Below are 19,391 nucleotides of genomic sequence, written 5' to 3'. Positions count from 1 at the left end.
CAGCCAGAAAGTGGTGAATCTATGGAATTCATTGCCACCGAAGGTTGTGGAGGCCAGGTTATTGAGTGTATTTAAGACAGAAGTAGGTTCTTTATTGTCATGGGGATCAAAGGTATTAGGGAGAAAATGGGAGAATGGGGCTTGAGAAACTCATCAGACATGATTGAATGGCAGAGCAGACTTGATGGGCTGAATGGCCTAACTTCTGCCACTCTGTCTTATGGTCTTCTGGCCTTGTATGTCTATCCTCTGTTCTTAAGAGATGCTATTGAATTGTTTTTTTTCCCCCAGAGGTAGAACAGTAGCTGATTGATGTGAGTGATAATGTCAGCTTTCTGATTTCATGCTTCCATACAGGATAAAACCATTGCTGCAGCACCCTTACTGATCTGATCCAGTTTGACAGTGAATCGCAGGTAGCTCTCACAGCCAAGGGGTTACATCTACGGTGACTACCACAGGAAGATCCTTGAGATTACAAAGAGCCCCCTAGAGTGGGAACACAAACTAAAGCTTGTACACAACTTAGTGCAGAGACGCAGAGTTGAAAAGTGGTCTGTGGGTATGTAAAATTTCAACCATTTTAAAATATTGCATTTGTGGTTCAAGCCTTTCTTCAACTTAGGTGATTTAAATTATTAATTTAAACTTTTTTTTAGTGGGAGCAGTGGTTTTTGCCTCTAGTATCACTCTTTGCACTCTAAAGAGAGACCTGATGTTTATCGTTGTTGGTGAGTATATTTGATTATCTTCCTCAGGACTGTAAGTCTCCATAATTGACCTCTTAAGGAGAGGGATACACTTTTAAAAAAAAATCAAAGCATAGACCTTATGCACATGCATTCTCTCTCATAGTTTCACTTGAATAGAAATTTAGTAAGTTTCCCACACCATTGGGAGTGATTTATGATGGTAGGGTTTATAATATGTTACTTCACATTGTTCATTGGTAGCACCAGTCTCTAATATCAAACACAATTCACTATTTACAGTTATTAATATTTTCCATCTAATTTGTGTTAGCTAAATCACTAAAATTTGTATTTTTTGTAAAGTTTATGTATTCATAGTTAATTGAAAAAAAAGTCAAGAAACAACTTTTGTATCTGTGCAGGTGGAATCGCAGTTTCCATAATAGCATTCCTCTTTACTGCCAAGTTTCTCTACGAGCTATTCGCACGGGTTATCAGCTTTCTTCAAAATGACAACAGAGGTAGGCGAGGAAACCGCACCATTTATGACTACGTGCGTGGGAACTATCTGGATCCCAGGTCATGCTTAGTAACCTGGGATTGGAAGGATTCTCCGGAAGTTGGGCATATCATGACCTTTAGGATACATGTAAGTAACAATATTTTAGTCTCTCTTGTTTAGAAAGGCTGTGAGACTAAATCTCATGTCTCAATGAAGGTGAGATTTCCATGCAATGTACTTTCTTAATCTGAAATTGAGAATAAAGTGCAGTAGGTAACCAGAGCACAGACCCAGTAATATTTCTGATTTCAATTCTGTCCTTATTTTACCTAAAACCATGAATCAGTCTTAGTAAATAGAACATTACAGTTCAGTACAGGCCCTTTGGCCCTCGATGTTGTGCCGCCCTGTCATACTAATCTGAAGCCCATCCCATCTGCACTATTCCATGTATGTCCATATGACTGTCCAATGATGAATTAAATGCTCTTAAACTTGGCGAATCTACTACCGTTGCAGGCAAAGCATTCCATACTCTTACTACTCTCTGAGTAAAGAAACTACCTCTGACATCTGTCTTATACCTATCTCTCCTCACTTTAAAGTTGTGTCCCCTCGTGTTTGCCGTTCCCATACTTGGAAAAAGGCTCTCCCTGTCCACCTTATCTAACCCATTGATTATCTTGTATGTCTCTATTAAGTCACCTCACAACCTTCTTCTCTCTAATGAGAACAGCTTCAAGGCCCTCAGCCTTTCCTCGTAAGACATTCCTTCCATACCAGGCAACATCCTAGTAAATCTCCTCTGCACCCTTTCCAAAGCTTCCACAAATCTAATCTAATCTAATCCTTCTTATTCAAACTTTGTGAGAAGATTTGTAGCTCGGGTGCTCGTTGTTGTGGTTCTGTTTGCCGAGCTGGGAATTTGGGTCCAGGTCGATGTGTTTGTTGATAGAATCTGTGGATGAGTGCCATGCCTCTAGGAATTCCTGGCTGTTCACTGTTTGGCTTGTCTTGTAATAGTAGTGTTGTCCCAGTCGAACTCATGTTCTTGTCATCTGTGTGTGGGCTACTAAGGATAGCTGGTCGTGTCGTTTCGTGGCTAGTTGGCATTCATGGATATGGATCGTTAGCTGTCTTCCTGTTTGTCCTATGTAGTGTTTTGTGCAGTCCTTGCATGGGATTTTGTACACTACGTTGGTTTTGCTCATGCTGGGTATTGGGTCCTTTGTCCTGGTGAGTTGTTGTCTGAGAGTGGCTGTTGGTTTGTGTGCTGTTATGAGTCCTAGTGGTCGTAGTAGTCTGGCTGTCAGTTCAGAAATGTTCTTGATGTACGGTAACGTGACATGTCCTCATTCCGTTGTCTTTCCCTTAGGCATCTGTGGATGAAATTGCGGGGGTATCCGTTTTTGGCGAATACATTGTAGAGGTGTTCTTCTTCCTCTTTTTGCAGTTCTGGTGTACTGCAGTGTGTTGTGGCCCTTTTGAACGTGTCTTGATGAAACTTCTTTTGTGTGTGTTGGGGTGGTTGCTTTCGTAGTTCAGGACTTGGTCTGTGTGTGTGGCTTTCCTGTATCCCTTTGTGGTGAATTCTCCGTTCGGTGTTCTCTGTACCATCACGTCTAGGAATGGGAGTTGGTTGTCCTTTTCTTCCTCTCTAGTGAATCTGATTCCTGTGAGTGTGGTGTTGATGATCCAGTGTGTGTTTTCTATTTCTGTGTTTTTAATGATTACAAAGGTATCATCCACGTATCTGACCCAGAGTTTGGGTTGAATTTGCAGTAAGACTGTTTGTTCTATTCTTTGCATTACAGCTTCTGCTATGAGTCCAGAGATGGGTGAGCCCATGGGTGTGCAGTTGATTTGTTCATATATTTGGTTGTTGAATGTGAAGTGTGTTGTGAGGCACAGGTCCAGTAGTTTGAGTATGCCGTCTTTGTTGATAGATTCCCCGTCTTGTTGTCTGTTCTGTATGTCCAGCAGGTTGGCTATTGTTTCTGTGGCTAGGGTTTTGTCGATAGAGGTGAACAGTGCCATTACATCGAATGAGACCATTATTTCTTCCTTGTCTATGTGTATATTTCTGATGATGTCCAAGAATTCCTGTGTTGACTGTGTAGTGTCTGGATCCGCTGATCAGGTGTTTCAGTTTCTGTTGTAGTTCTTTAGCCAGTTTGTGTGATGGTGTCCCTGGTAGTGATATGATGGGTCTGAGTGGGATGTTTGGTTTGTGCACTTTAGGTAGTCCATAGAATCTGGGGGTGTTGTTGCTTTCAGGTTTCATTCTCTTTCGGTCAGACCTGGTTATCTGTCCGTTTTTTTTTTGCAGGTTCCTCAGTGTGTTGTTTATCCTTTTGGTGAGCTGTGGGGTGGGGTCAAACTCCCTCTTTTGGTCGGTGCTGGTATCTGCAAGTAGTTGTTGTGCTTTCTGGATGTACTCTGCTTTGTCCAGGATGACCGTCATTCTGCCTTTGTCTGCTGGTAATATGATTATGTTCTTATCATTTCTTAGTGTTTTTAGTGCTTCCCTCTCCTTGGTGTTGAGGTTGTGTGTTTATTTTTTCCTTGTTATCAGAGGTACGATACTTTGTCTCACTGCTTGATGTGTCTCTTCTGTCAGTCCATTGTTTCAACTAGCCACGAAACTACACGACCAGCTATCCTTAGTAGCCACACACACAGATGACAAGCAACATGAGTTCGACTGGGACAACGCTACTATTATAGGACAAGCCAAACAGAGAACAGCCAGGGAATTCCTAGAGGCATGGCACTTATCAATAAACACATCGACCTGGACCCAATATACCGACCACTGCAGCAGACAGCTGGAACTGACAACCGGAAGTGGCAGAGACAAACCACTATAAATGCCGGAGGAAACAACACAGAAGCGCTTCACAGGAGGCTCCCAAGCACTGAGGATGTTACCTAGACAGGGGACGAAACGTCTGCAACACAAATTCCCAGCTCGGCGAACAGAACCACGACAACATCTTTCTTCTAATGCGGTGACCAGAACTGTACACAATACTCCAAGTGTGGCCGTACCAGAGCTTTGTACAGCTGTAGCATAACCTCCTGGTTCTGGAACTCAATCCCTCTATTAATAAAGGCCAAAACACTGTATGCCTTCTTAACAACCCTGTCAATCTGGGTGGTAACTTTCAGGGATCTGTGTACATAGACACCGAGATCTCTCTGCTCATCTGCACTCGCAAGAATCTTACCATTAGCCCAGTACTTTGCATTCCGATTACTCCGTCCAAAGTGTATCACCTCATACTTGTCCACATTAAACTCCATTTGCCACCTCTCAGCCCAGCTCTGCATCCTATCTATGTCTCTCTGCAACCTACTACATCCTTCGTCACTATCCACAACTCCACCAATCTTAGTGTCGTCCACAAATTTACTAACCCACCCTTCTAAGCCCTCATCCAGGTCATTTATAAAAATGAAAACAGCAGTGGGCCCAACACCAACCCTTGCGGTACACCACTAGTAACTGGACACCACGATGAACATGTAAGGGGCAACTTTTTCACGCAAAGGGTGGTATGTGTATGGAATTAGCTGCCAGAGGAAATGGTGGAGGCTGATACAATTGCAACATTTAAGAGGCATTTGGATTGGCATATGAATAGGAAGGGTTTGGAGGGATATGGCCAGGTGCTGGCAGGTGGGACTAGATTGGGTTGGGATATCTTGTCGGCATGGACGGGTTGGACCGAAGGGTCTGTTTCCATGCTATACATCTCAATGACTCTATAACTCTATGTTCCATCAACTACAACCGTCTGTTTTCTTTCAGCAAGCCAATTACTGATCCAAACTGCTATGTCTCCCACAATCCCATTCCTCTGCATTTTGTACAATAGCCTACTGTGGGGAACCTTATCGAACGCCTTGCTGAAATCCATATACACCACATCAACTGGTTTACTCTCATCTACCTGTTTGGTCACTTTGTCAAAAAAATCAATAAGATTCGTTAGGCACGACCTACCCTTCACAAAACCGTGCTGACTGTCCCTGATCAGATTATTCTTTTCTAGATGGTTATAAATCCTATCTCTTATAACCTTTTCCAACATTTTACCAACAACTGAAGTGAGACTCACTGGTCTGTAATTACCAGGGTTGTCTCTACTATCCTTTTGAAGAAGGGAACCACATTTGCTATCCTCCAGTCCTCAGGCACTATTCCTGTGGACAATGATGATTTGAAGATCAATGCCAAAGGCTTGGCAATCTCTCCCCTTGCTTCCCAGAGGATCCTAGGATAGATCCCATCCGGCCCAGGGGACTTGTCTTAATGAGGTATGGAAGTTGGTTGTAATTTAGGAAGCAGGGAAGTACAGTTTGTTGCATTAGATTTGATTTGCTCTAAGGACAAAGAATGAATAGATGCATTGCAGTCATGAAGATGGAAGGGTGCACTTGTAACATGGATTGTTCAAATAGGTGGCTTCCATTACTAATGTGGATGTCAAAGTTTGCAATAATTTGTTCACACAAAAGCGGGACAGAACTGTAACAAAAAAAACTTTGAGCAAATTCATGCATCCAGGTTTGAGACTTTACGTATAATATTGATTATAAGAGTGTACAAAATCTGGACTTGAAATCTTAGGTACAAATGAAGCAAATAAAACTGAGTAGTGTCAGGGTTCAGTAACTGCATCAAGTGGAAAAAAAGGACTTGTCGTCAAGTAGCACTTTATTAGTATTCTCAGAAATGTTTCAAAGAGTTGCGTACATATCAACCCAATGACAGCATTACTCGGGGAGAACCACAACAACATTGGAATAATTGACTAGCTAATCTGTGCTGTCGGATTGAGGGCGTGATATTGTCAGGCCACTAGAAGAACAATTTGTTGCTCTGACGGAACACCTTAAAGTGCATATGAGCCAATGGAACGCCAGACTTTCATCTTGGTATGTCATCTACAGACAGCTACCTGTAAAACTAATGTGCACTGACACACCACTTTTGATTATGTCATCTTTTTATTTTTAAAAGTTATTGATTCATAGAGTGGGTCTGTTTTATTGATTATTTCTTAACTATCTTGAGAAGATGGTAGTGAAGGGCGATATTAAATTGCAGATATTCATCTTGCGTAAGGTATTGTCACAATGCCATTTGTGTAGGGAGTTCCAACATTTTGACCCAGCGACAATGAAGGAGCATAGTCCCACAACATCTTGATGAGGAGTCTGGAGTAGAACTTTCAGGTGGGTCTACTGATATTTAAATCGTCAACCTTCTGGAGATACTAAGAAAAAAATCATCTGCGGCAATCAGATACTGCAAAAAGTAACTACATTGAATTTTTCTCACAATCAAATTCTGAGCTATCAGATCACTCCCAAAAGTATAATTTTGAGATTTGTGGTCACAAATGATCAGTTAATAGTCACACTTTCAGTGTGATATCTCTAAGTGTTTTGTATCAATGAGGCTAAAATCTGAGTTATTTACAGGAGGCAAAAATGGAGAAATTGAGAATTTTGGGCTGGATAGGGTAAAGCTAAAGTTCTAATAGATTTTTGGAAGCGGGGGGGAGATGGAGGGAATTGGGGGCAGCGATTCAGAGGATCAGACTGAGTAACAGTTGGATTGGGTCTTGAATTTGTAAAGCAGATTTTATAAGTTAAAGATATTCCAAAGAATTTCATAGTCACTGGAGTACTTTTGATGTTGGAAATACGGCAACCAGTTTGTTGGCAGCAAGCTCCCATGTGATAATGACCAAAGTGTTACTTTTGTAATTGAGGCATGAATACCAGCCAGGTCACTAAACCTAAAACTCCAGCTCCTCCTCATAGTATCTTCATAGGATCCTTCATAGGATACAGAGAGAGCCATTGACAACTCAAATTAATAACTCAATTCATCCAACATTTCAAACCTCCCTGAGTACTGCAGCCACCCCTCTGCAATCCATATTTTTTAAAAAAAGTGTGTCCACACAGAGCTGTTGGCAGAAGATATATTGAGACTGCAGAGCAATTTAAAAACGTGGGCCAGATTTTTGAAATAAACTTAGCACAGTGATGAGTGGAGTTTGGAAAGTATGGAGAATGATGAAAGATACAGAATACTGTGCAATTAGAACATGAAATAACACAAGAAGAGATTAATTCAGTGATTTATGCTTGTACTGCTCTTTTTAAAAACATCCAATTCAGCACCATTCCTACTGTTTTCCCAGCTATGTAATCATTTCAAGTGATTATCTAATTCAATTTGTAAGTTACTATAGAATCTGCTTCAACCACCTGCTCAGATAATGCATTTCAGATCATCATAACTCACTGTGAAAGACTGATTCTCTCCATCTCTTTTGCTCAGTACTGTCAGTGTCTTTGTTCTGATCCTTCTGCCATTGGAAGCAGCTTTACACTTCTTAGAATATTATCAGAATCCTTCACAATCTTGAATACTACTTTATCTCTCCCTCTGGCCTTGTCTAGCTGAAAAGAGAAAATGCAATTTTTTATCATCTCACCACATAATTGAAGTCCTTATTTTTTGGTGTCACTCTGCATCTTCTCCCAAGATGTGATATCCTTCCTAAAGTATAGTTCTCTGAAATGGGAACAATACTCCAGTAACTAAGGATGGTATTTGCCACATTCTAAATGGATTATCTATTGCCTCCAGCATTATACTCAGTTCTTGACATGTTTTTAGTTGCTTATAGGATGAGTGCTAGGTTTTGTGTTCTGAGCTACAGTTAAGCCTTTAATCATAGAGGGAAATAAGAATGGATATGCCAAAGGTTATGTGTGGGCATGCTACCCCAATTGATATCAGTAACTTCAACTAATAACAAAAGCAGGATTTGTGGCAGTGAATCTATTCTAATATGGCTTCTGACATGGTCCCAACAGATACATCCACAACTTAGACCAGTTTAAACAAGCACAAACATTAGTTTATCTTGTGTTTATCAAGCAGGCAAGAAGAAATTTATATTGGACCTACAAAGTGGGGCTTTCCAAGCGCAGTTTGTTTCCACTCTGAAGTTGAGGTTGCAATTAAGAACGTACTGGAATCTGGTTTAAACCTGGCTGGTTTAAATATTGTATTGGCCTTAACAGAAACATTACATCCAATTCTGAACACTACACTTTAGGAAGGATGTGAAGGGTTGAGGAACTTCAGTTATGTAGATAGACTTAAGTTGGGGCTTTTCTACTTGAAGAAGAGAAGTTTGAACAGATTTTAAAGAGCTTCCAGCTTTCACAGGGACAGCAAGAGAATTGTTTATTCTTCTCAGCAGTTGCACAGCAAGGAAAACAGTTCTATTTCATAAACTTGCACTGAATTCAGTATTGTCATACCCAGTACATGCTAATAACCTGAAACCTTTATCATTTGGAAAGGAGTTGTTCACTTTTTGTTTAAGTATTAATACAATATTTTAACAAAACCAGTGTTGCTAATGTGCTTGGTGCAAGTTGATATAAGACCCATTACTCAAAAGCACCATTAGAGAGAGTTATGTAGTTTTTGGCCCGTCTGAGAAACAATTGAGATATTTGGAGTAATGAGGTTTATTATGAGCTGCAATATACTGAATCACTTATAGGATCTAGCAGTATTTAGTTGAGTATGTTTCATGACTACTGGATATTTCAAAGTACTTTAAATTACTAAGATACTTCTTTGAAGTGTGGTCACTATTACAGGAAACAGCACCAATTTCAATGTGTGGAATTGATGGATAACTGTTGATGAGAACAATAGGCATAGCTTCCCCTACCTTTCTCTGAAATATTAGATATTTGATATCCACCTGAAGCAGGCAGATGTACCCTCTGTTTAACATCTCGTCTGTGGTATGGCACTGGCACCATTGCAGTATTAACTTTTGAACTGAAGTTGTTGAATGAAACTTGAATCTTCTGATTCAGAAGAAAAGTGTTACAACCAAGCCATTGCTGACACCAAATTGAACTGTCAATGGGATTTCTCAAGACAGAATTGCAAACCCAACTGTGCCAACATCAGAAGGCACCAAGCAAAGGGTAGATCTTTCCAAACAAAAGAAAGATTGAAGACACAGTGATATGCTAGGGAGCTCCCAGTTTTCTTGGGAACAGTGACAGCATTGTTTTCCACCATTGTGACCATAAAGGAGGCACAGTATGTGGTGAGATTAAGAGGGATGAGGCTAAATACGCTCAACATTACTCCTTTCTTGTCTTGGAAATGTAGTGCTTTTATTTTAATCAACCTGTTTCTAATCAACCATTTTCTATTCAGCCTGTTCAAAGGTGTTATGACACATCTGTGGAATAGGACTTGAACCCAGACCTTCTGGCTTAGAGGTGTAGGGATGGTACCACTGTTGTGCAAGAGCCCTTAAAGAACTCTGCTCACTCTTTAATATCCAGAAGTGTTATCTCACATGACCAAACAGCTTTGCTGTCATCACCAAGTCACCTGTGTTTTTCTTTGTATATTAATACCACTAGTAGATCACCCATGTTTTCTAATGGATCAGTTTACATACAAAATTCCATTAAGGACAATGCAGACCACCAAAGGTGAGGGAGAGGGAAATAAAGCACTCCAGCCCTTGTCGTGTCTGACTTTCTCTAAAAATATTAGGAGCATTAGTAAAGAATGTTGATTTTTTTTATTCTCATCAGTCTATTCCACGATGTTATGGTACACCTCGAGAGAAAGTGGGAATTGAAACCAAGCCTTCTGCTCAGAAGTGGGAGTTGCTACCTTTGCACAACAAGAGCCATTAGCGATACAAACTTGATTAGTTAGGCCACATGGCTGATTGAGGTGTTGCAATTTATTTCAGATATTTATATATTTAGCTTATTAGAAATCTTGCAACACACCTCTGGAACTAGTGGGACTTGGATTGAGATCTTCTAGTCCAGAAGTACGGGCACTCCCACCATGCCTCAAGAGCTCTAACGACTGTCCTTTTGGGAATTTTCTAATCAACCCATTTAGAGATGTTATTTCACACTTCTGGAGCAGTTAGGACTTGGACCCAGGTCTCCTGGCTCAGTGATGGGCTCTCTACCACAAGAGCCCTGAGAAGAACTCTGATCTTTGAATGCTTTTAAGGCAGAAGTACATACATTCTTGTTAAGCAAGTGTTTCAGACATTATCATGAGTAGGCAATGTTTTATGTTGCTATACCAGTTACTCGCTGCTTGTGATTGGCATGGAGTGCTGCCAATGATCCTCCCTCCTGAACTGAAAGTTACATTTGAATTCTATGTTTTCTAATCAACCTGTTCAGGAATGTTCTTCTACACTTCTGGAGTAGATGGCACTTGAACCCAGGTTTCCTGGCTCAGACCCTGCCATTGTACCACAAGCACTCTGAAAAGAACCTTGCTTTACCTTTGTTTTGTTTTTTTCCATTTCTTTCCCTCTTTTTCGTTTCTGTTCAGAAGTGCTCTTACACAGGTGTAAACATTTTTCTTCCATCACCAAATCGCCCCAGTAAGAACACTGCTGTTAAAAACAAAAATCAAATGAACACACCTTTTTTCAGTCAACTGTAAAGTTGATCCTTAAAAGCACCCATATTCCTAACTCTGACACCCTTTTCATCATGACAACTCTGAATCAATTGAATGCTTGCACCTCTTCATCCAGTTTGCAGTGGGGTTTCCCAGTGGTGAGACCACTGCTTTTCCTGAACCATTTCAATTATGTAAACTTGTGATGTGCAGGGTGCAATTTTAAAGTTTGCAGATGACACAAAACATGGAATTATAGTGAACTTTGAGCAGGGTAATGATGGATGTCAAAAGGATGTAGACAGGCTGGAAATGTTGGACATGTAGCAGATAAAACTTAAGGTTCACCATAACTTCTGTATTTTGGTAATTTATGCCTCTTTGTAGTTCTCAACATTATGTAAATAGGTGGTTTTGCCTCACTGGAATATTGTGTTCAATTCTGGATAATGAACTTTGGGGGTATAAGTGAAGAGGCTGCAGAGAAAAAAGAATGGTTGTCGAGACGAGGAGCTTTAGTTCAAAGGTAGCTTGGATAATTTGAGACAATTCTCCTTCGAGAAGAGAGCATTGAGAGGATGTTTGATGGAGGCCTTCAAAATCATGAAGAGTTTGGATGTAGTATGCAAAGATGAAATGTTCCCATGGAAGGAAAAAGTTAAGAACGAGCAGATACAAATTTAAGCTGATAGTCAAAGAGCACAGAGGTGAAATGTGGAAAAACTTCTTTTTCTTAGCATGTTTTGAGGATCTACGTGCTTGCCTAAGTATCTGATGGAAACAGATTTGGTTGTTGTTTTCAAAAGGATTTTGAGTAATTACCTGATGAGACCCTTTTTAAATTTATCATGGGATGTAGGCGTCAATGACCAGGCCAACATTTATTGTCCATCCTTAATTGCTCCTGAGGGCAGTTGAGAGTAACCACATTGCTGTGGGTCTGGAATCACATGTCGGCCTGACCTGGTAAGGGCAGTAGATTTCCTTCCTTAAAGGGCATTAGCAAACTAGATGGGTTTTTCTGACAATTGACAATGGTTTCATGGCGTTGATTCCAGACTTTTATTGGATTCAATTTCCACCGTATGCCATGGTGGGATTCGAACCTATATCCCCCGAACATTACCTGGTTCTCTGGATTAATAGTCCAGTGATAATACCACTAGGCCATGTCATCCCCATTTCTTATAGGGCTACAGGGATAATACAAAGAAATGGGACTTGCTGAGTTCCTCTTGCTGGAAGCTGACATGGAAATGATGGACTCAACAGCCTCCTTCTGTTGTGTAAACATTATACAAGATGTTTAAACAAGGACGAATCGTAATGCATGTCATTTTTCAGAAAGAAAATCTTCTTATATTGTTGTGTAGTTGTTCTACAAGAATGGCCGACCATTTCCTGCTCACCGTCCTGTGGGATTACGGATTCACATTTCACACATGGAGCTTGGGTTGGATGTTCCAGTCACACAGGAAGTACTCCATGCACAGAAGAGCAATGTGGTGAAGGTGGGCTTCACAGTGAGAAAGGCAGGAAGGTACGAACTCTCTGTCAAAGTCGGAGGATCGAATGTGGCTTACAGCCCATACTATAAAACCTTTCAACCTGGTAGGTGTGATCGTGCGTATGTTCTTACTGGGGATTGAGATTGCCTATCTTTTCTTTGTCTATACATTTGTCCGCATTGATTACTAAGCACCTTGAATAAAGGCTTCCCTAAATAATTAGGTAATTGACCACCAATGGTACTTAAATGCAGCTCTTTATACCTTGCTGTCTAGTCTTTATTCTAAAAGTGATGTAGAGGATGTTGCTTGACCTTCCTGCTTTCTGGAATTTAAGTTCTGAAAAAGCTTAGATCCTTGAGCTAGAAATTTCCTTTCTTTGCTGCATGTGTGGATTTCAAATTGAAATGACACTGAATAATTCTAATCCAATCCTTAGACTGCAAATAATGTCTATGATTTGGTAATAATTGAAAGCACATTAGCACTGCAAAGAAAAAGGAAAAACAAATGACACGCACATTGAGTGAATTAAGTTGAAATTGTTAAGAGTGATGCTGTAAAAGATTCAGGGACCTTATCAGATCCAAAGCTCAACATATCAACAATCCAGAATAATTAAGGCTGCAACGAGACAATGAGCTAGGGGATTTATTTGAGTAACTTGTTCTTATGTATTCTTTGTGTCAAAAATGTGAGTTAGGCTCTAAAGAAACTGGGTATTTTTGCTTAAAAACAATATCTGATCGGCAACCTTAAGAGGTTTATCAGATTGTTATGGGAATCCAAGAAGTTAAACCAGAATATACCTTAAACTCATTTGCAAAAATGCACATAATTTGTTTCATATATGTTCACCTATGTGAGCATCCCTAATGACTAGTGTTTACTACTGTCCTTCATTGCTCTTGAAGGTGATGATGAGCTGTTTTCTTGAACTGTTATAGTCCATATGATGTAGTTACAGTGAAATGAAAGTTTCCGTTGTCCCAGAAGGCCGTAGGCAGTAAGTGTTATTTGAATGACAACACTCAATGTTTAACCCCAGGATTACCTAACCCAGTACAGTAATTGAACCTGTGCTGTTGACTTCACTCTGCATTGCAAACCAGCTATCCAGCCAACAGAACTAGCTGAGCTGAATGTGTCTACACCCACATGTTGTTATGGAAAGAGTTCCATAAATCTGACCCAGTGACAGTATAGGCATGACAATATCTTTTCAAGTCAGGATAGCGAGTGACGTGAAGAGGAGCTTGTTGATGCTGATTCTGTCATGCATCTGCTTTCATCCCTTTAAAGGTAATGAAGGTCTCTGGTTTGGAACAAACTTTGACAAATTGTTACAACACCGCTGGCAATGTTAGTGGGCAGAGTGAACATTTAAGGTAATGGGTGAGATGCTGATCAAGTGGGCTGCATTCATTTGGATGGTGTGGACCATATTGAGTATTGCTGGCACCACATTAATAAAGGCAAGTGGAGAATATTCTGTCTCATTCCTGACTTCCGCCTTGTTGATGGCAGTTTCACTGTAGTGACAGCACATGGTCTATAACAGTTAATGGACTATGGCAGATGGGCTTTGGGAGTCAGAAGGTAAGCTTTTCACCTCAGATTTTGCAGCCTCTGACCTGTTCTTGTAGATCTAGATCAATGAAAACCCCCATGATGTTGATTTAGCATTTTTGATGATGTAAATACCATTAAGCTTCAGGGGAAGGTTTGATTCACCCTCACTAGGAATGGTCATTGTGTGGTACTTTTAAGTGCAAATATGGCTAAGTTTTTAATATTTTATGATGCTCCTTGGTACTTGCTTGGTGCACATAAACAGAAATTGTTATTGTTCGAAGCTTTTAAATGCAAGTGTCACAGTATAATAGATCAAGGACACTGTACTTCATTTGTGTGATAAGGAGTTAAATATCAAAATTTATTTTACCCATCTTGTAAAACCACGTGGTATCCTGTATGTAATTAACTTCTAAAAAAAAATTACAAAAATTGGAGTTTTTTTATTTTGTCCACTGATACTTTTGAAGCTGGAACCAAAAAAAATGTTAATTCTCTCATCGAGATAGTTGAATAAATTACACATCTCTGTACCCAATTCTGAAATGGATAATATGTATTCCCTCTCCCGTTCCATTTATAGGATCTGTATTTCCAGCAAAAACAAAAATTCTCTACCATTTCTCCACTTTGGTACTGACCAGTGGACAGCAGCACACATTGCAGATTGCCCCACGTGATGAATATGATAACCCAACAAGTAATGCATTGTCTGTCATTGGGCAGGATGATTACAAAGTCCAAATCAAAGAGGTGAGTGATGAGTTACATGTAAGTGAATCTCCAGAATTTATAAGAGATCCTACATTAAAGTTTAGACTGATTTACTGTTCTCTGAAATAACTGCTGTTATTTAAATCCTGCATGGTCCTGCTAGCTTTGGAGAACTGCCTTTGTCTTATACTCCGAAAATAATCTGAGAATACGTTCTACTTCAGTATTGAGAGAGAACGTGACAAAAGAAGTTCCTAACTTTTCCATTGCTCTGTTTTCTGGTGTCTTGGTTTCCAGGCGTTTTGATCTTGACAGCAAGTTATTGTTTCATTTTTACCGCTCTTCCGCTTGTGGTCCTGAGCATCTCAAGAGATTCTACAATATGATAGTGATATGAAATGTTTCACATGGTCAGAGCTATTGTGGCAACATGGTTTTTGACATGCATGTTTTGCAGTATTGTAGTTTGGAGCTCTAGGTAGTTATGGAAGAGGCTCCAACATTCCTTCCATTACATTATTGACTTGGAATCCCTCCCATTCTTGCACCCTGCCTCTGATGTATGATGGAAAGATTTGCAGGTCAATACTTGACCTGTTTGGCTGTGTCACAAACACGCCGCCTTGGCCATTGAATCCAAGGTTTGAATCCAGGGCTTCTGGCTCAAAGGCACCATATTCCACTAGATAGTCTCATAAAGGTTTTCTTTTTTTCTAAAATCATTGTCCTTGGGAGTGGGGTGGGAAATGTGGAAATTCAGATACATTTACTTTGCTATAACACTGCTATTTAAAATTAGTGTTGAAATGATTCATTGAATCTGACCCAAAGAGATGTTTGGTTTCTGCTGTTTCAGTAACACGTGCTAGCAAGTTTCTGACTTTCAAAACCCATCTTTAGAACCAGCACAATATTATTGCTTTAATTAGCAGAGCAGCCATGTTTAAAAAAATCATTGAATGCAAAACGTTGGAAATTGGAAACACAGAATGCTAGAGAAACTCTGCTGGTTGGGCAGCATCTGTGAAGAGAGAAACAGAGTCAATGTTTTGAGTCTGGTATGATTCTTCAGAACTTTTGTGAATGTTTCCCGTGTTTGTTTAAAAATATTGGATGAGATGTCCCAACTAGTGATATCCCCATATGCACACATTGACAGGTGATGCTTCTTAATTCCTGATTGGATGTGCAGAATGTTAAACATTTAAGAAATTGCAAACTTCCAGGTGACAGGCTGGGCATATTGTGTTGCCATTGTTCTGCATCAAGGTTACAAGATAGAGGTTCAAGCTAACTGTTGAAAATTCAAGTCTTTGGAGATTAGGTCTTTGACATAAAAGGAGATAACGTTAAAACTGCATTAGACCTTAAGCTGCTCTTGCTTTCTTTTTTGGCAGAAGTCTTGAATAAATAATCCTTGCTCAGGAATACAAGGTTCAAGGAAAGTAGAAATAAGGGAAGAAAATGTGAAGGCACTTGTAGCTTGAAATAGTAACATCTTTAAATGTAAGAATTTATTCATGTCAATAGTGGGCCTTTTATGTGAGTTTCAAAACTATGAATTTATTTGTTTTAGATAGTTGAATTGTATCCATGCTTTTCCATTCCCTGTACTTGATTAAAGAGAAGTGAACATCTGGGGACTGCACTGATTTTGTTATACAATAAACATGAGATGTGCAACATTAGCATAGTAACTCTCCTTCCATTTATCTTCTCTCCCTTTGGGAAGAGACTGGCTCCCACTCTGCATTGCCCATAGCAACGCAGCTGAAATCAATTATGTCAGCAATGTAGCAGATCATGGTTGTAATTGTATCCAATACATAATGTTACATGCATTGTGCCACCTGAGTCTGTGTATTTTTGAATATTTGCGCTAATATTGTGAAAACAACCTTTTAAATAGCTCAACTTGCCTCTTTTTCATTTGTAACTGAGTACTCTATCCTTCGCTTGGATTTCAGCTTGGTGGCCCTGAAAATGAAATGTCAGATGTTTTGTTTCATAAAACCATTTCCTTGAATAAGTCAAAGTGCCTAGTGCTTCTGAACTTGACATTGTGGAGAAAAGGTTGTTTTCGAGCATCTGTTACCTACTGGGACCAATTGATTGGTAATGGGGTGTTTGACATCATTGTTCTCAGTGGTGAGTAGAGTTTCAAGCTAAAATTTTGTAATCTGGTTAACAGTATGTCTTTTATTTGACCTTGTAAACTACTGCCCCATTTCCAACCTTCCTTTCTTTTTGAGATCTGCTCATTTCCCAAATCTCTATTCTTTTTCTTGCAATGCTGAGTTTAAGCTTTACTTCTCTATAGAGGTACTGCCCGAATCAACATCACAATTGGAATCCAGTGTAACAATGATCATACTGTGTGATCACTGTGTCATACTACATGATTTGCCTGACACTTTTGAGAGGACCAATCTCCTCATCTTCCTCTAGCACTTCTTCTCTATCATGCAGAAGGTAGGATTCCTTTCAGCTGGTTCTATTCTCAATCTATCAAGTCATAATCTGGTCCTGTCCTATATCGCCTCAAAAATGCTTATAAATTAGAATTGGGAGTAAATCACTTGAGCCTGTTCTGTCATTCAATAAGATCATTACTGATCTGATAACTTCACGTTCCTCTGATAACTTTTCATCTCTTGCTTATTAAGAAGTCTACCTACTTTTGCCTTACAAATATTCAAGGACACTGCTTGCACTGTCTTTTGAGAGAGTGAAAGTTGTGAAGACATTCAACTTTGAGAAAAATTCCTTATCTCTGTTTTTAGACAAAGTGATTATTGACTGGCACCAGTGAACTTAATTCTAGATTCTCCTATAAGAGGAAATATCCTTTCCACATGCACCCAACGCAGATCTTTCTGCATCTTCAATTAAGTCTCAACTTACTCTTCTAAATGCCAGCAGCTACAAGCCTATCCTGTCCAACCTTTCCTCAAAGCAACTCATTCATTTAAGGTATTAATCGATTTGGTTCACATTTATCCACACTGGCAACTGTGCCTCAATTAATGAAATGCTGTCCAGGTCTATGGATGTTACTTATACAGACATTGAGAAGGCATTTGTTAAAAGCCTCGCTAGGCTGTGAAATAAAACTGAAACTTGTTGAACTGAAGGTAAATTTATTCACTGGATTTATACAATGGCTGAGTGAATGAAATTGCGATTAAAGATAATGAGCAGGGTCATTAATTGGTAGGATGCAATTCCTCAAGGATCTGTTTTGGGCCCTTAAATATTAGATTAAATTCCCTCCTGTGTGGAAACAGGCCCTTCAGCCCAACAAGCCCGACCCTCCGGAGAGTAACCCACCCAGACCCATTCCCCTGTATTTACCCATGATAGAACAGGGTATTTCTAAATGATGAAAAGCGAGGAACACCAAACAGACTTCGGGCTCTTGTATGTTGATCACAAAATGTCATGTGCAGATGCAGAAACAAATTAGCAAGTTCATTGGAGTGCTGGCCTTTTAACCAGTGGACAGAATATGAGAGGGTAGAGGCTATGGAAGACCATTGTGAGCAGTTCTCAGTACCAATCTTGAAAGAGCAAAATTGGGTTTGGAAGGAATGTTCTGTAGGCTTATTTGAATTACACCTAGACAAGGATTAGATTTCAAGTCCATGTTGTAAAAAACTAGGATTCAGTTTTTAGAATTTAGAACGTTGCAGAATCTTTTGAAAATTTTTTTGTGGTAGAAGGGGGATAGTTAGGATAGAGAGGGACCAAGTATTTCTGCTATTGGCAGTCTCTAAGAGGGCCATGGTCTAAAAATTGGAGGAATGAAATTAAAGTACATTAATGCTTGCAAAGAGAAGAAGTGTAGAATTGATTTGTGCATGATTTGCCTTTGATAATGCACAAATTAATTTTAAATCTAAGATTGTCTAAGATTGACAAATGTTTGTTAAACAGGGATTTTAAGTGATATTGGTCAAAGACAAGCTATAGAGATTAAGGTTACAGATCAGCAACGATCTGATTTGAATGACAAATTGCCTTGAGGGGCCATATGACTTGTTCCTGTTCCTATGTTCCTTCATTTGCAAAGGTTCTGATTTCCTGGAATTTTCTTGTAAATCTTTGCTTCAACTCATCTTTTTCTTTTAAGATGCTCCTTCCCTCTGTGACCTAGCTATTCATCCTATTGTCTCCAGCTTTGGTATCCAATTTTGTTTGATCATGCACCTATGAAGAATCTGAGGGCATTGTGTTATGACACAGATAAACAATGAAATGAGCTCCCATCCCTGTATTCACAATACAATAAAAGCCAACCCTCCAAATTGCCACAGCATTTTTTAGTCAGACCTTTTGAATAACCAATATCAACCAACAAGTGTATAACTTAAACAAAACAATTAATAATGTATTACTAATTCAATACCTTTAGCTGAGCAAAGGTAAACTAATTGATGTCTATGACTTAAACCCGATCTCCTTTTGATTCTAGCTTTCCACTCTCAGACAGACAGGCACAGTTAAGGAATAAACCAGACGAAAAATGAGAGATGTAACTGGCCAGTTCACTTAAGCAGTTTCAATGTTGTCATCGGCACATAGGATTGTATCTTGCTTGCTTTCTGAGTGTACACATCATTGCAAATAGCTTCCAGAGGGCACTGAGGAATATTTCACTTAATTCTTGTAACTGGTATTCTATTTTCCAAATTTTCAATATGTTGATAATGGGTGGATAAGCAGGGATCAATCAAACCCCAATCCTGTAGCTTTTGCAGCTATAATTCATCTGACAAAAGCATAGTTTATAACTTTGAGTTTTTCTAATAGTCTTTTGTTTAGGAGTGGTTAGCAAGGGCCTCCCTGTTAACATCCAAACATTTGGCAACATGGGAGCACAA

At 39.5% G+C, this 19,391-nt stretch overlaps 1 protein-coding gene across 4 annotated transcripts in view; it reads left to right on the top strand.

The window, feature by feature from the left end:
* The window catches only part of arel1 (apoptosis resistant E3 ubiquitin protein ligase 1), a 110,379-nt gene that overhangs the window by 42,223 nt on the left and 48,765 nt on the right, over window positions 1-19,391 (top strand). For all 4 annotated transcript variants that reach the window (XM_043697104.2, XM_043697105.2, XM_043697106.2 and 1 more), the window contains exons 2-7: window positions 358-562; window positions 660-731; window positions 1,115-1,341; window positions 12,085-12,322; window positions 14,378-14,547; window positions 16,476-16,656. In XM_043697104.2, coding sequence (XP_043553039.1) covers window positions 716-731; window positions 1,115-1,341; window positions 12,085-12,322; window positions 14,378-14,547; window positions 16,476-16,656 — 832 coding nt within the window. In that variant the 5' untranslated portion in view covers window positions 358-562; window positions 660-715. The remainder of the gene's footprint in view (window positions 1-357; window positions 563-659; window positions 732-1,114; window positions 1,342-12,084; window positions 12,323-14,377; window positions 14,548-16,475; window positions 16,657-19,391) is intronic.

The sequence above is a fragment of the Chiloscyllium plagiosum genome, unplaced genomic scaffold, assembly GCF_037043375.1.
Source record: "Chiloscyllium plagiosum isolate Xiang-an unplaced genomic scaffold, Cpla_swu_hap1 HiC_scaffold_8, whole genome shotgun sequence".
Lineage (NCBI taxonomy): Eukaryota > Metazoa > Chordata > Chondrichthyes > Orectolobiformes > Hemiscylliidae > Chiloscyllium > Chiloscyllium plagiosum.
This window is presented reverse-complemented; position numbering and strand designations above follow the sequence as displayed.